We start from the raw sequence: 16,577 nt of genomic DNA on the forward strand, positions 1-16,577 counted from the left end.
ACCCCCCTGGCAGAGCTCCACCAAAAGGTGGGAGCCCCAGGAGGGCCCCCCTTCATCAGCCCCCCTGGGAGGTGGATCACAGACACACAGACACTGTGCACAGAAGTCTGACACATCTACACATCCCTCCCTACCCAACCCCTGCCTCAGTTTCCTCCCTGCTCTGGACTGGAGACATCTGGAGCCACCCAGGGGCCTTCTGCTGCCATTCATGGCTTGTGATCTGAACCGTGGGGCCAGGCCTGGGGCTGGGGAAGGCCCCGTCACTGTAAGCAGAAAATTCTCACCTAAACCCCTTGCTAGAAACCAAACACCTGAGAAAACCAGGAAAGTCTTTTCTTCTGGAAGGGGGGGATGGGGAATAACCTGGGCTGGGAGAAGGGGGGGTGCGACAGGGGAGAGTAGGAGGAGGATCTGTCTGTTGACAGGGGATGTCTGACCACAGTGATCGATTACTTGGGTGGCTGGGCCAAGCACGCACCACACAACTGGTGCTGCCGTGATGTTTACAGGCAGAAGCACGGGTCCCTCTACATGAGCTGAGAGTCACGCCTCCCAGTTAGGGCTGCCCAATGCCAGGTGTCTGGTTTTCAACTGGTACACGTGGTCGAATAGGGACCCTGGTGGCTCGGTTAAAAGTCCGGTTGGTGGTGCAAGGAGGCTCCTCACCCGGCTCGTTGCAGTTCCCAGAGGCAGCCGATATGTCCCTGCAGGATGCGGCCTCAAGGTACAGGGGCAGCCATGGAGGCTCTGCAAGCTGCCCCTGCCCCAAGCGCTGGCTCCACAGCTCCCATTGGCCGGGAACCACAACCAAGGGAAGGTCATGCCTGACTAATCTAATCGCCTTCTATGATGAGATTACTGGTTCTGTGGATGAAGGGAAAGCAGTGGATGTATTGTTTCTTGACTTTAGCAAAGCTTTTGACACGGTCTCCCACAGTATTCTTGTCAGCAAGTTAAGGAAGTATGGGCTGGATGAATGCACTACAAGGTGGGTAGAAAGCTGGCTAGATTGTCGGGCTCAACGGGTAGTTATCAATGGCTCCATGTCTAGTTGGCAGCCGGTATCAAGTGGAGTGCCCCAAGGGTCGGTCCTGGGGCCGGTTTTGTTCAATATCTTCATAAATGATCTGGAGGATGGTGTGGATTGCACTCTCAGCAAATTTGCGGATGATACTAAACTGGGAGGAGTGGTAGATACGCTGGAGGGGAGGGATAGGATACAGAAGGACCTAGACAAATTGGAGGATTGGGCCAAAAGAAATCTGATGAGGTTCAATAAGGATAAGTGCAGGGTCCTGCACTTAGGACGGAAGAACCCAATGCACAGCTACAGACTAGGGACCGGCTAGGCAGCAGTTCTGCGGAAAAGGACCTAGGGGTGACAGTGGACGAGAAGCTGGATATGAGTCAGCAGTGTGCCCTTGTTGCCAAGAAGGCCAATGGCATTTTGGGATGTATAAGTAGGGGCATAGCGAGCAGATCGAGGGACATGATCGTTCCCCTCTATTCAACATTAGTGAGGCCTCATCTGGAGTACTGTGTCCAGTTTTGGGCCCCACACTACAAGAAGGATGTGGATAAATTGGAGAGAGTCCAGCGAAGGGCAACAAAAATGATTAGGGGTCTGGAACACATGACTTATGAGGAGAGGCTGAGGGAGCTGGGATTGTTTAGCCTGCAGAAGAGAAGAATGAGGGGGGATTTGATAGCTGCTTTCAACTACCTGAAAGGGGGTTCCAAAGAGGATGGCTCTAGACTGTTCTCAATGGTAGTAGATGACAGAACGAGGAGTAATGGTCTCAAGTTGCAGTGGGGGAGGTTTAGATTGGATATTAGGAAAAACTTTTTCACTAAGAGGGTGGTGAAACACTGGAATGCGTTACCTAGGGAGGTGGTAGAATCTCCTTCCTTAGAGGTTTTTAAGGTCAGGCTTGACAAAGCCCTGGCTGGGATGATTTAACTGGGAATTGGTCCTGCTTTGAGCAGGGGGTTGGACTAGATGACCTTCTGGGGTCCCTTCCAACCCTGATATTCTATGATTCTATGAGCACCTGTGTATAGCAGCAGCATGTGGAGCCCTATTGCCATGCCACTGCCTAGGAGCTGGAGGGAGATGTCACAACTTCCTGGGAGCTGCCTGAGGTCAGCGCCACCCAGAGCCTGCTCCCCGAACCCCCTCCCACACCCCAACCCCCTACCCCAGCCTGGGGTCCCCTCCCACACTCCAAAACCCTCATTACTGCCCCCCGCCCCAGAGCCCGAATCCCCAGGCCAGAGCCCGCCCCCCCACCCACTGCCCCCACCCCAGAGCACACTCCCCAAACCCCCTCCCGCACCCCAACCCCCTACCCCAGCCTGGAGCCCCCTCCCACACTCCAAACTCCTCATTAATGCCCCCGCCCCAGAGCCCAAATCCCCAGGCGAGAGCCTGCCCCCTCCCACACCCCAACCCACTGCCCCCACCCCAGACCCCATTCCCCAAACCCCCTCCCACACTCCAACCCCCTACCCCAGCCTGGTGAAAATGAGCGAGTGAGCAAGGGTGGAGGAGAGCGAGTGAGGGGGATGGAATGAGTGGGGGCAGGAGCTTGAAGAAGGGGTGGGGCAGGGGGTGGGTCAAGGGTGTTCAGTTCTCTGCTCTTAGAAAGTTGGCAACCCTAAAGTTGCTGTGCGGACATACTTCCCTGTCACATCAGTCACGTGTGGGCACTGGCTCTGGGCACACACTGGTGGGGTGTCATTTCTGTGGTTGCCTTCAGATTTGCGCTGGTTGTTAGCTGCCTTAGAAACCTCACAGATGTTACAGATCCAGCTTACAGAGGGGCAAACTGAGGCACCCAGACAGGAGGGGACCTGCCAAAGACAGGGGCAGAGCTAAGGCTAAAACCCAGGTGTCCTGGCACCCAGACCCAGGCATCACCCCCAGGATCATTCTTCCCACCCTCCACAGTGGAAAGGCTGGTGTCTGATCAGTGCCCTGAACAAGTTTCAAAAAGCAAAACGTAACCAGAGGCTGGAATGTGTCTGGATGAGGTGCAGTGACACCAGAGGGAGGGTTGTGTGCAACACGTTTGTGTTTGGGCAGTGGCAAGGATAGTGAATCTCCCGTGATGGACTCTGTGTGTGTGTGTGTGTGTGTGTGTGACATTTGCAGATATCATAGTTCACAGACGAGGTCTATGGTCTCCAAGAATACCATTTTTAAGTACTCACATGTGGGTTTTTGAAAAATACTTTAAAGTGATCACGGTGAATTTTGTGCCTCAGTTTGAAGCTGCCAAATTTCAATTTGATGACAAAAATGGGGTGTGTGAAAAATGGCTAAACATTTCCAAGACCCAGGTCTCTAAGATCACAGAAGCCACTCTGATCTGCTACGGCCCCATCTTGTCTTTCAGAATGACCAATCCAAGTTAGAGTCTCAGATTTCTAACCACTAAGCCACACTCCTCTCCCAGAACCAGGGGTGGAAAGAATCCAGGATTCCTGGGTGCTAACTTGCTACTGCTGACAAGTGACTGCTTGGGTAACCCACTGAGACAGCATTGCCCATGTCCTTCTTTGGTGGCTCCTTGAGGAAGGGGCCAGTAATTGCTCCTGGAGCTCAGAGAACAAGCTGGGGATCTGAGGGATTGAAACCTGGCTGCTGATCTATGCTGGGTGTCATAAATATAAAAGGAAGGGTAACCACCTTTCTGTATACAGGTTATAAAATCCCTCCTGGCCGGAGGCAAAACCGTTTCACCTGTAAAGGGTTAAGAAGCTAAGATAACTTTGCTGACACCTGACCAATGAGGAGACAAGATACTTTCAAATCTGGAGAGGGGGTGGGGAACGGTCTGTCTGTCTGTGTGATGCTTTTGCTGGGAACAGATCAGGAATGCAGCCTCAGAACTTCTGTTAGTTAGTAAGTAATCTAGCTAGAAAATGTGTTAGATTTTCTTTTGTTTAATGGCTGGTAAAATAAGCTGTGCTGGATGGAATATATATTCCTGCTTTTGTGTCTTTTTGTAACTTTAGGTTTTGCCTAGAGGAATTCTCTATGTTTTGAATCTGATTACCCTGTAAAGTATTTACCATCCTGATTTTACAGAAGTGATTCTTTTACCTTTTCTTTAATTAAAATTCTTCTTTTAAGAACCTGATTGATTTTTCATTGTTCTGAAGATCCAAGGGTTTGGGGCTGTACCAATTGGAGAGGATTCTTATCAAGCCTTCCCCAGGAAAGGGGGTGTAGGACTTGGGGGAATATTTTGGGGGAAGACGTCTCCAAGCGTTCTCTTTCCCTGTTCTTTGTTTAAAATGCTTCGTGGTGGCAGCATACGATTCAAGGACAAGGCAAAGTTTGTACCTTGGGGAAGTTTTTAACTTAAGCTGGTAAGAATAATCTTAGAGAGTCTTTCATGCAGGTCCCCACATCTGTACCCTAGAGTTCAGAGTGGGGAAGGAACCTTGACACAGGGGCTGAGTGTCTTTTCCTTCTGGGTTTGTGCAGCGCCTAGCACGATGGGGCCTGGTCCAGGACTGGGGTCCGAGGCACTACCATGCTCTGGTTTCATGTGATTTGTTCAGTGAAAAGCCCCCTTGAAAACAGGTTTGTGCTTCACAACTTGGTCGCTGGGTCAGTTACGGTGTGAATCCCTGACACACACATGTCAGATGTTTGTCGCATGCTTTGCCTGTGGAAGCCCCAGGGTGGGTCTGCGGTCGGCCTCCTGCCCCACACACAGACCCGGGGAGTCTGTGACAAGGCTCAGCCTGCGAGCCTGGCGTTGTTGATCCAGTCCCTAGCATTGGCTGCTGTGGCAGCCAGCCCACGGGCAGGTGTCCCTCGTCAGCCTGCTCCAGGGCGGTGACGTTTGGTTCACATGGGAGGGCAGGGGAGAGCCCGGGCAGATCGGCTGGTGCCGCGCAGGCCCGGCTGCTCCTGGCCACAGCCAATTTCCCTGAGCGCTTTGGGAGGTGAGTGAAGATTGTGCACTATGTGCCCCGAACTGCCCCACTAACGCAGCCCCTGAGCAGTGACCCCTCTGCTTACATCTCCGTTACAGCAGCCCGTCCCACAGCCACACAGTGCATGCACTGGCATCATCCTTGTGCCCGGACCCAGGAGAGGTCCCTGTCGGTTCTGCCTTCCCTGCAGGTTCGGTGGCGCTGGGGACGGATAGTTCTTGGGTATCTGTCGGGGAAGGCCATGAAAGGAGAGTTATGGGCAGCATTGTGGGCAATGGGAAGCTGGGAAGGGACGCACAAGTCTTTCCCTGTCACTTCCTGATTGTGGGGTTGAACGATCCTTGCAATTTTCCATTAAATAGAATTCTTTCTGATTGCTACAATCCCATCCCTGCGCATTGTCCAGATTTTAAAGCTTTACTGGGTTTCTCTTGTGTTTGATTGGAGCCGCCTTCCTGGAACAGAAACCCGTTTCTTCTCCTCTGAATTGTCTTATGAAGCACGGGCTTTAGCAACAGGCATCTGACCCGCCCAGAGCTCACAGGGCAGATCTGCCCCGACCCCTTCTCATCCCCCTCTGAGCTTCCCTCCCGTCAGATCCAGCCAGTGGGGGGCCGGCAGGGCAAACTGGGGTCTGCCCACTGTGTTTTTCATGTGTCTACCTCACATCACCAGCAGATGGAAGCAGATGGCCAGGGTAATCCATGGCGAACTGGGTGTCTGGGAAAGGCTGCCCTGCTTCTCTCCCAAAGGGGTGAGCTCTGTGCCAGGGGTCTGGGCTCAGGGGGAGCCCCAGGCAAAAAGTGGGGGCCCAGGCCTGGCCCGATGAAGGAGGCACTGCCAGGGAGACTGGGAGGCCTCCCACGCTGTGTAAAGTCCAGACACACGGACAGAGAGGAGGGAGACAGACACATGGACAGAGACAAGAGACCGCAGGATGCTCCGACAGTTTATTGGTGTTAATCATTCAGGGTGGGGGGGAAGCCACAAAATTACAGGCCTTGAGAGAAGAAATGTCCCACCCCCTCCACCCCCTACATCCCCTAATCCCTCAAATCTTCTGACTGTGCCCCCTGTCCCACCCTCCCCCAACTGTGCCCGCTGCCCCGTCACCCCCCCCCACGATGGAGCCTCCTAACCCTCCACCACCTTTTCCCCCGACGGCGCCCCATGGCCCACCATCCCCCCAACCCTCCAGCAGCGCCGTCCCCTACGGCGCCCCTTGCCCCACCCTCCCCAACGCCTCTGAGATCCCCGCCTGTGCTGCCTGCCGCCACGCCGTCCCCTCCGGCACCTGCCACCACGCCGGTCCCTCCGGCACCTGCCGCCACGCCGTCCCCTCCGGCACCTGCCGCTACGCCGTCCCCTCCAGCGCCTGCCGCCACGCCGTCCCCTCCAGCGCCTGCTGCCACGCCGTCCCCTCCGGCACCTGCCGCCACGCCATCCCCTACGGCACCTGCCGCCACGCCGTCCCCTACGGCGATTCCTGCACCACCTCACCCAACGCCGCAAACGCCGACTCCAGCGCCTCAATCGCTTCATGTGCCTGCAGCACCCCCGTCCCCTACGGCACCTCCTGCACCACCTCACCCAACGCCGCAAACGCCGACTCCAGCGCAGCACCCACCTAAGGCGTCCGCAGCGTTTCCGAAGGAGCGCACTGTCCGACCATCCCCCCAACGTTACGATGTCGCCCTCTGCCCCGCTGTCCCCCCAGCCCTCCAATGGAGCCACCTGCCTCACCATCTCCCCAGCCCTCCGAAGGTGCCCCCTGCTCTCCCCTCCAACCTCTGCTCTCCCCTCTCCCACCTGCTCTCTCTCCTGCCCCCTGCCAGGTGGGTGCAGCGGCTGCCTCATGGCTCGCATCTCGTCCAGGCAGGCGTTGGTGTCGGTGTTGGGGTCGTTCCTTCTGCAGTCCCTGCAGCCCGTGGTGTCGCAGCGCAGCAGGGGCACGTCGGGCAGCCGGTGCCAGGCCTCCAGCAGGCTTTTGGGACCCAGGTCCCGGTCCTGCCGGTAGATCTGCCGGAAGACGAAGGCCTTGTAGTTGTTGTCGATGGGGCGGAAGGTGTCGCTCACCAGCCACAGGATGTTGTGGGGTCTCTTCCCCAGCAGGCACGTCCCCGCACAGGGCGAGTGGACGGTGAAGAAGATCAGGCAGCTTCTCTCGTTGTAGATCTGGGCCAGGATCTTCTGCACAGGGCTGTTCTGGTCACCCTGCTGCTTCATCCGGGGAGCCACAATGTGCCCTTCATCTGGGTTCTGCAGGCCGCCCACTTGGTTAATGGCCGCCTGCATGTCCCACAGCTTGTTCCTGAGCAGCACCTGTTCCAGACTAGATGTGTTCTCGCAGCTGGCTTTCTCCAGGCTGACGGCGAAGGCGTATTCAACAGCCAACCCATCCCTAAGCAAAGGCAAAGCGAAGGGCAGTGAGGAGATGTGGGGCTCTGAACAGCTCTGCCCCCAGCCCTGAGCAGCAAACTTGGGCTGGGTCGCACATGGTGCTGTCACTGGCCGCTTCTAGGCTCTCAGGGCTCTAGCCTGGGTCGAGGGATGTTTGCTCCCTGGGAGAATGAAATAAACTTGGAGGGTGGTTTTAAGAAGAAACTGCCACAGGTGCCCCCCTGGGATCATCAGCACGGTGTGAGATTTGGTCCGTCAGCTCCCCAGGGCCGAGCGTTACCGCTTGAGCTCCAGGAGAAACCGGAGCTTTTATGCGGAGCCACCGCAAGAGGGGGACGTGACACACAGTTGGCCCCGGGACACACAGCGATTTGCTGGCAAGCTGAAGGATACTGGAGATCGGGGCCCCCCATTTCTCCCCCCAGCTCTGGGAGGGGACTGTGACTGTGGTTAAAGGGAGGCTAACAATGGCACCTATATGTGGCACATTCCCTGGGAAAAGCTCTGTGTCTGCCCTCTTAGAGAGCTGGGTTCTTGTCCCACCTCTGCCTGAAGTGGCCTTGTGCAGCTGGACTGGGGAGGGTTGAGGGGGTTCATGGCTGGCTGAGGTCAGGGCACAAATCTGTAAGGTCTGAGGCCTTTTTCGGCAATTAGCAACGGGAGCCAGGAAACAGAGAGTCATGTCCTCACATCCTCTCTACATTATAAAATAACAATGTAACATTGGGCTGTGAAGGAGGCATTTCTGTCTTAATAGTCCCCACCATCACGAGGCTCTTAAGACCTTTAAAGAAAACTTTGTTTGACAGCGTTCAGCGGTCTGGCAAGAAACCATTTATCAGCAGCTGTCATTGTTCAATCGATACTTCTATTGTTTTGCCCTTATAGTCTCCCACTTCTCTATTGTTTATCTGTATGGTCTCTGTCTGGTTCTTGAATGGTTTTTGTCTGGTGCATAACTAATTTTGCAAGATGTAAATCAACTAAGCTGGCGGGGTCTGATTGGGTAAAGAATTGTTTTGTAATGGGCTAGGGTTGGTGAAAAACACAATTTTGTAGTATTTTAGTTTACCATTGGGAAAGGTACAGCTAAGCAGGACTCAAGTTTCACTATATAAACTGGGGTCCAAAAGGAAGGAAATTCTTTGGACACTAACTCCAAGGCACAGCTCAAGATCAGAGCCGCTAGCCCTCAGCACCCTGCCAGCCCTCAATGCAGCAGCTGGAGCCCCAGATGACCTGATACTGACTGGCCACCAGGAAAAGTTCCTCTGCCTTATTGGGAGTGGTGAGCATCGTCTGCTTCCCCTGTGTATTCTGTTTTGGTAGCTGTTCATAAATAGAAGTTAAGGATATGACTGGGCAAGGCTCTTTCACTGGTAAAAGGCCCCGCAAACCTGCAGAAAATTATTCCCTGAGCCCTAGGAACTGGGAAAGCGCAGGGGTGCCTAAATTAACAAGGTTATGCCTTGAGCCCACAGAAGGGTAAAGGTGGGTAGAGTGTGCAGATAACAAATGAGTAACAAGGGCTGTGATGTGCACTAGACAGCAGACTTGGGAGCAGAGCTCCTGGTTCCCAGCCCAGTGCACCTTCGCCTTAGCTACCATCTACTGGGAGGGAATCTTGCTCTGGGTGGACACAGCATGGGCTTGGGGGAGCACAGGTTTCACCTGTGGGACAGGGTTAGCCCTGCAGACCTTCATCCTCTAAGCTGAGACCCCCCCCACCTCCTTCTGCAACCCCCAGCCTCCGGAGCAGGGGGTGGGAATGAAGCCAGGTTCATGGTGGCTTGTCCTATTAGAAGGCCTGAGCGCTATCATGAATATTCATGCTAATGCTCAGCCTCCCATGTCCAAATCTAACCTCCTCACCCTGATAATACTGGGGGGCACTTATCCTACAGGCCAGTTCTTTAAAGAGTCTTGGGTGCAAGGTATCTTGTCCTCATTTATTCCAAAGGGAGTGTACAGCAAGCACATGACTACTGCTGCTCAAAATTTTTCCTACAGAGCAGTTTTCCTTAGGGAAAGGCTGATTCAACAAAATCTGAATGTTCCAAGCGAATACATCAATTTTGTGTAGTTTTCGGATGAAAAATTATTAGAAGAATCTGTTTAGATTGAAACATTTGGTTATGACTCGTTTTTTAAACTTCTATTATGTTATATTGCTGTTTATAATATACAGGTGAAAACATCTGGACTTTCATTTATTATATTATATTATATTATAAAGCAGGAAAGTCAAGTTGCTGAAGCTGAAATGGAAATATTTTGATCTTTCTAAAATGAAATATTCAGATATGGTCTAACTGAAATCTGTTATTAATTTTTCCAAAACAAAATTTGGAATTCCCATTCCGTGGAAGTTTTCAAGTGTTAGTATTAATTTGTACTGAAAAGAAAATAGAAATTTCAGAGTTTCCGAGGGAATTGGAGATCCAGATTTCAACCAGTTTTTCACAATCGTAATGAGACCCACCTCCCCCCTGCACCCCTAGAATTACTCCTCTCCCAGCTCCAGGCTCCATCTACACCTGCACCCCAGAATCACCCCTCCCCCCTTGCACCCCAGAATCACCCCTCCCAGCTCTGCCATGCACGGAGCCACCTGTGCCATAGAACATCACAGGGGGTAAACGTGAAGCATCTTCCCCCCTTTTTCCTTCATTTAGCACCCAGGAAGGGCAGAGGGGTCACAGCCAGATGGGAAATGCCCCACTGGGGCCTCACTCACTTATCTACATGATCCACAATCTCTCCAAGCGTGATGGGGTTGCTGCTCCCGACAGTCTCTGGCCCGAAGCAGAGGAGAAGGGGCAGCAGCAGGAGTCCAGCCCTGAGCATCCGCCCCGACACCTGCACAGGACCCCACAGCGTCAGCACCCCCGAGCCTGGGCAAAGACCCAGAGCCCCCCAACCCACATCACCTAACCCCTGATGTGCCACAGACAGGAGAGGGGGCACGGGATAACCCCCTGGAGATTGATGGGATGTGGTGTGAATGGCAAACAGGTCTTCCATGGGGCTCTATGGGCCAGGAGGGGGGAAAAAGGGGGACTCACCTCGGATTCCATAGGGCAGGAGGTGGGGGGATGCCTCACCAGTGTTTCCGTGGGGCAGGAGGAGGTGGGAGGGCCTCATGAGGGTTGTCATGGGGCAGGAGGTGAGGGTTAGAGGGGATTCACCAGGGTTTCCATGGGACAGGAGGTGGGGGGGATGTCTCACAAGCGTTTCCATGGGGCAGAAGGTAAGGCACAGGGGGGATACACCAGGGTTTCCGTGGGGCAGAGGGAGATGGGGGACTCACCAGGGTTTCCATGGTGCCGGAGCAGGAGGTACCGTCACCCACTGACAGATGCTCACACCAGACCCCAATGATGGGCTCTCATCTCCCAGCCCCTCTTCTTATAGGTCCAATCTCCCCCACCCCTCCCATGCAGCAGAGGGGTGGTGCCCACTCCTGCTGTCCCCGTGACCAGCCCAGGGGCAGGGGAGGTGGGTCTCAGCTACTTTATTCAATATTGCCTTGAAAGGAAACTCCATGGGGCTGAGCCAGGAGGGGTGGGGCAGACGGGGGAATGAGATGGTAAGTTGCAAGTGGCAGGGCAGACGTGGTGGAGGATGGGAGGTGGCGAGGGCACTGGGGCAGATGGGGGTGAAGGATAGGGCATGGTGATGGCCAGGGCAGACAGCAGTGAGGGATGGGAGGTGGCAAAGGCCAGGCAGACCCCTGAGAGTAGCGTTAGCCCTGTCTGGGTGGGGTTGGTTTTTGTCATGCTGGGGGTGATGGGATGAGGTTCCCAATTCTCTGCCTCAGGAGCAAGGCCAATAAAGCTTCAGAGCATCCCGGGGCCTCACATCTCTGTCCCTGTGTCTGGTTCTGTGGCCCTCTGTGCTCCAGTACCCTGGCACCCCCATATTTACATGGTGATATCATTATGCTGTGTTTTGTACCCAACATGCCTTGTTAGCCATCATTCGAAAAGCCTTGCCCTGTTGAACATTAATATCCTGTCGGAGTGCATGCGCTATCACTGTATTGTACGGGAAGTGAAGTAGTTTTGGTCTGTGTGTGTCACTGAAAGATGTTGCGAAGTTGGGAACACCCACAATCAGCCTTTCAGGTACAACAATGGAGAAGCCAGACAGCACTGATGGCACGTTAAGGGGAATCCACACTCCCAAGGACCATCCCAGGATCTGTGTACAATGAAGACTTCTCAGAGGGAGCCCATCGACAATGGACACGGCTTGTCTCATGTCATAGAAGATCTTTCCAGCAAGCTGGAAGAACCTATAAAAGAGGGGAAGTGGCTTTTGGCCTCTTGGCCCCACAACTCAACACCTAGAAGCACGTCTGGAGAACAAAGACTGTGAACAGGAGAGGTGGTCTCAGGCTGCAAAGAAGAATCCCAGCCTGTGTATTAAGGAACTCTACCATCTATCGGGGAAGACACTGCCTGGTTCAAATCCGGTTTAGTTTATAGAACTCAGACTGCAAATTTGTTTTATTTCTTAGGTGACTAACTTTGATCTCTATGCTCACTACTTATAATCACTTAATATCTGTCTTTCTGGAGTGAATAAATCTGTTTTATATTTTACCTAAGACAGTGTGTTTTCCTTGAAGTGTTTGGGAAATCTGCTCAGTGTACAAAAGCATGTCTTCTCCACATTGAGGGAGGAATGGACTGAATTATAAATGTACACAGGGTGATACAGTCTTAGGGTCCAAGGCTGTGGAGTTGGGGGAATTGGCTGGATCCTCTCTGTTGTTGGTTCATGAGTGGCTGGGAGAAGAATTCATGTAACTCTGCTGGGGGTGTCCCTGCCTCTGGATGGCTGTGTAAGTGCAGGATATGGAGGGCTTTGCAGCTTGTCACAGCATCACAGTGTGAGAGGGAGCACAGGTTGGTGGCACAAAGGGCTTAGTGGTACCCTAGTTCCACATTGCACCCCAGGAAAACCCATCACAGGCTCCAGTGTCTCTGTCCGTGTGTCCGGCTCTCTTCCACCCTGTCGGGCCAGTGACAGATGGATGGGGATGGGGTAGGAGGCTGAACATGCCCATCTGTCACTCAACGAGATTGGATGGTGGCTGTCTGTGCCAGCAGCATTGTGCAATGAAATGGGACCTTGGACAGTTCCCAATGGGTGCCAATCAGCCCTGACATCAATGGAGCTGCTTCAGCTGGGAATCCTCTCTCCAAGGTCACCCTGGGGTGGGGAGAGGTTCTAGTGGGAAACTTAGACCATGCTCAGAGTGGGGAATCTAGACTGGAGTTTAACACTTGCTCAGGGATGGAGCAGAGGTTCTAGACTGAAGCACAGATGTCGCTAAGAAGTGAGGGGAGGGTTCTAAATTGGAGTCTTGAGCAGCGTCACAACAGGGTACAGGTTCTAGATTTGAGCCAGGCACACACTCTGGATGGGGTGGATGTTCTAGACAGGAGCCACATGGACATAAAGGCTGGGTGTTCTAGACTGGAGCCAGTAGCACACTCAGGAGGGGCAGGGGTTCTAGACTGGAGGCTGTTACACACTCCGGGAGGAGGAGGTTCTAGATTGGAGTCTGGCACATAGTATGGGTTACATACTGGGGCTCAGCAGGGTCATATTTTCCCTCTGGAAAGTGCATCATGTCCCACAGGGACTGGCAGAAACACAGCACAGCCCATGCCAAACCAGACAGAGTTTCTCAGTCACTAGGATCCAGGACTGATGGTAGGTCTGGGACAGGGAAATGTAACCGAGAGCCCCACGCCAGCAGCATCTCCACCCCCTACAGCCTCTTGGGAACATTAGGATGAAGGTCTGATTTGCGTTGGTCTCCTCCGAAGGGTCTCTGTTGGGTACCTGAAAGTCTACTTTCCAGGTGAGGGGAAACTGAGGCAGGCCTTAAGGGGGTGCACGGGATGGCCTGTGCTAAGACCAAGCAGCTTCTGTCCAGCGCCTGGGGGCTTGGCAGCGATCAACGGGCACAATATTGTTGTAACGCAGGGTTAATGCAGGGCAGGTGTAGGTGCTGGGTGGGGTAAGAGCATAGGTAGGACCAGCCTGGGTCATAGCTGGTCCTGGGCTCCCAGACATCCCCATCCTTCGGGGTTCCCGGTGCTGCCCAACCAGCGAAAGCTCCATACAATGGGACTGAAGGCAGAGCCGGGCGGTGGAGAGTGTTTGGGGTCATGCAGCCACCCGGGCTTGGGAAGGACCCACTGAGAGTCTGACACACCTGGGGAGATTGCCGGTCTGCGTGCTCCTTATGCGCCCAGGTGGTGCCCCCCCAGCACAATGGGGCTGGGCGAGTTGTGCTCTTTGGCGGCTATGCTGGTTCCTGTGGGGCACTCACCCTGGAAGCGGGTCCCTAGCCCAGCCTGGCTGAGTGGGACTCTCCCTCCCACGCACCGAGCTTCCAACGGCCCAACTCCAGCTTCCCGTGCTCGTGCGACTGCGGCTTGAGAAATAAACGGCCCTTGAAACTGTGATGGTGGCGCAAGAGTCAGGGGGCCAGCAGCCTTCAAGGGAGCAGCCTCTGGTGAACTCGCCTACAACAGGCGAGGGCCTTCCTCCCAAGCCCCTCACCCTTCCTCTGGGGGTCAAGGGACCTTCCTGCCCCTGCCCCAGCCGTGAGCCCCCAGGAGAATGTGGCCAGGATCCAGGTTAGGAGGGGGGAGCAGGGCACACCGGGAGTCTCCAGCGGGCAGGAGGGAGGTAGACCAGCACAGCGAGGGTGTCTATGGGGTGGGGTGGGGGGGTGCTCGTGGCCTGGACACCCCTCCCCAGGGGGGAGCCATGACCCATGAGAGTCCTTTCCCCCGACTGGTCAGAGCAGAGCCGCTGGCCAGGGGTCCAGGGTGCTGGAGTCCAGGTGGAGCCAGGTGACCAGTGGGGAGAATCAGGACTGGGGCAGCTCCCCAGATGGATGGGGCGATGCCCTGTTGCTGTTGGTCCATGTTGCTCTCTCTCTGGCTGTGCCCAAGGCCTGGGCTGGATACAGGGGATGCAGGAGTCCAGCTGGACGGTCCCAGGCCTGTCACAGAATATCAGGCTTGGAAGGGACCTCAGGAGGTCTCTAGTCCAACCCCCTGCTCAAAGCAGGACCAATCCCCAGTTTTTGCCCCAGATCCCTAAATGGCCCCCTCAAGGATTGAACTCACAACCCTGGGTTTAGCAGGCCAATGCTCAAACCACTGAGCTATCCCTCCCCCTCCCTGTCCTGGCAGTGGACCCCACGCTGAGGGCAGGACGCTGGCTGGGCTCCCCGCCAGCCCCCTGCCCTCCAGGAGCTCCCAGTGCCCTCCTTGCCAGCGACGGCCTCCTGGGGACTGGCTGGATGTGTGGCTGAGGGGAGGCTGTTTGGGGTCAGGGCTAAGGAGGGAGGCATGTCCCATCTGTGTCCAACCAGCACTCCCGCCCCAGGGAGGCTGCATGTGGGAGCCAGACCCCCACAGGGAACGAGGGGGCAGGGCAGGTCGTGTCACTCGTTGGCTGGGCTAGGGTCTGTCCCCGTGGGGCGCTCACCCTGGAAAAGGAGTGCATGGCCCAGCCTGGCTGGGTGACACCCCACCCCAACTCCCCACACCTGGCCAGGCACAGGGCGTCCCGGCTGACCGAGTTCCCCCTGCTGTTGCAAATGCGGCTTGGGAAACAAACGGCCCCTTGTCGTGGTGACGGTGGCGCAAGAACTGTGTGGCCAGGAGCCCTCGCTCCTGAGCCTTACACCTACCCGTCACCTCCGCCCTGGCTGGGCTTCCCCCACTGGCACAACCACGGCTTGGGAAATAAACGGCCCTTGCGGCCGTGGTGGTGGCACAAGGGCTGCAGGCCCCCGAGGGAGCAGCCGCTGGCAGCCTCATCTCCGGCAGTGAGCGGGCCTGGGCCTCCCTCCCGAGCCCCTCACCCTCTCTGTGGGCGAAGGGACTGCTCTGCCTGTGGCTAGGGCTTGATTAACCTTTTGTTGGCCTGGCACCAAACCTGTTTGTGAGCCCCCATGGGGAACACGTGAAAAAGCCAAGAGATGCACAGCCTTGGACCCCACCCTGACTGCACCCCCTGTCCCTGGGGACCTCCACCCTGACTGCACCCCTTGTCTCTGGGGACCTCCACTCTGACTGCACCCCCTGCCCTTGGACTTCTGCCTCAGGTGCACCTCCTTCCCCAGGACCCCCTCCCCAATTTCATCCCCTTGTCTGGACACCACTCCCCACTCTGACTGTGCCCCCTGCCCCAGAACCCTCACCCCCAACCTGCCCTCACCCTCAGGTGTCATCCACTGGGCTCAGGGAGCAGCTCCCCCAAACCGCATCCATAACCCTCTCCCCTGCCCCAGCGCTGCAGGGTCTGATCCCCTCCCTGTGCATCAGTGGAGGGGGCAGTGGGTCTTGCGACAAAGATGGGGAGCAGCGGCTTGTGTGGCTGGAGCAGCTGCTGCTGGGGTGATGCCCAGCAGCTGGCCCCAGGTCCTGCCCAAGCAGCAGCTGGTGCCACTAGCCCCATGGACGGAAGAAGCAGTGGCCAGTGGGACTGCTCCCGGGCCCCCCGGAGCACAGAGGCCCACAAGAGCAGCAGCCCCAGGGGCCCCCCAGGTAAGGTTTAGTCAGGAGTATTGATAATAAAGGTCATAGATAGGTCACGGACCATGAATTTCTGTTAATTCCCCATGATCTGTGCAGGACTTTTACTCAAAGAACTGTGACAAAACATGAGTCGAAAGAATAGTAAATATGGCAGGCGACCAGCTTGGCTTAATGGTGAAATCCTAGCGGATCTTAAGCATAAAAAAGAAGCTTACAAGAAGTGGAAGGTTGGACATATGACCAGGGAAGAGTATAAAAATATTGCTCGGGCATGTAGGAATGATATCAGGAGGGCCAAATCGCACCTGGAGCTGCAGCTAGCAAGAGATGTTAAGAGTAACAAGAAGGGTTTCTTCAGGTATGTTGGCAACAAGAAGAAAGCCAAGGAAAGTGTGGGCCCCTTACTGAATGAGGGAGGCAACCTAGTGACAGAGGATGTGGAAAAAGCTAATGTACTCAATGATTTTTTTGCCTCTGTTTTCACTAACAAGGTCAGCTCCCAGACTGCTGCGCTGGGCATCACAAAATGGGGAAGAGATGGCCAGCCCTCTGTGGAGATAGAGGTGGTTAGGGACTATTTAGAAAAGCTGGACGTGCACAAGTCCATGGGGCCGGACGAGTTGCATCCGAGAGTGCTGAAGG

General features: G+C 55.1%; 1 protein-coding gene across 1 annotated transcript; it reads right to left on the reverse strand.

Moving 5' to 3' along the window:
• Nucleotides 1-5,091: 5,091 nt before the first annotated feature.
• LOC142069836 (uncharacterized) lies at nt 5,092-10,791 on the reverse strand. Its single transcript, XM_075122308.1, has 4 exons — nt 10,667-10,791; nt 10,094-10,215; nt 6,251-7,357; nt 5,092-5,182 (listed from the first exon to the last, which is right to left on the reverse strand). Exons 1-4 carry the CDS (start codon nt 10,676-10,678, stop codon nt 5,092-5,094), a joined length of 1,332 nt encoding a protein of 443 aa, XP_074978409.1. The 5' UTR covers nt 10,679-10,791.
• Nucleotides 10,792-16,577: the final 5,786 nt, after the last annotated feature.

The sequence above is a fragment of the Caretta caretta genome, chromosome 23, assembly GCF_965140235.1.
Source record: "Caretta caretta isolate rCarCar2 chromosome 23, rCarCar1.hap1, whole genome shotgun sequence".
In the NCBI taxonomy this organism is placed as follows: domain Eukaryota; kingdom Metazoa; phylum Chordata; order Testudines; family Cheloniidae; genus Caretta; species Caretta caretta.

What these genes read in the sequence shown, in the direction of transcription:
- LOC142069836 (XM_075122308.1), bottom strand. An exon ending in ATTGTGGATCATGTAGATAA is followed by an intron (nt 7,358 to 10,093) that starts GTGAGTGAGGCC and finishes GCCTTTGCTTAG; the next exon opens with GGATGGGTTGGCTGTTGAAT. An exon ending in AGGGACCGGCGTGGTGGCAG is followed by an intron (nt 5,183 to 6,250) that starts GTGCCGGAGGGG and finishes CTTCCCCGACAG; the next exon opens with ATACCCAAGAACTATCCGTC.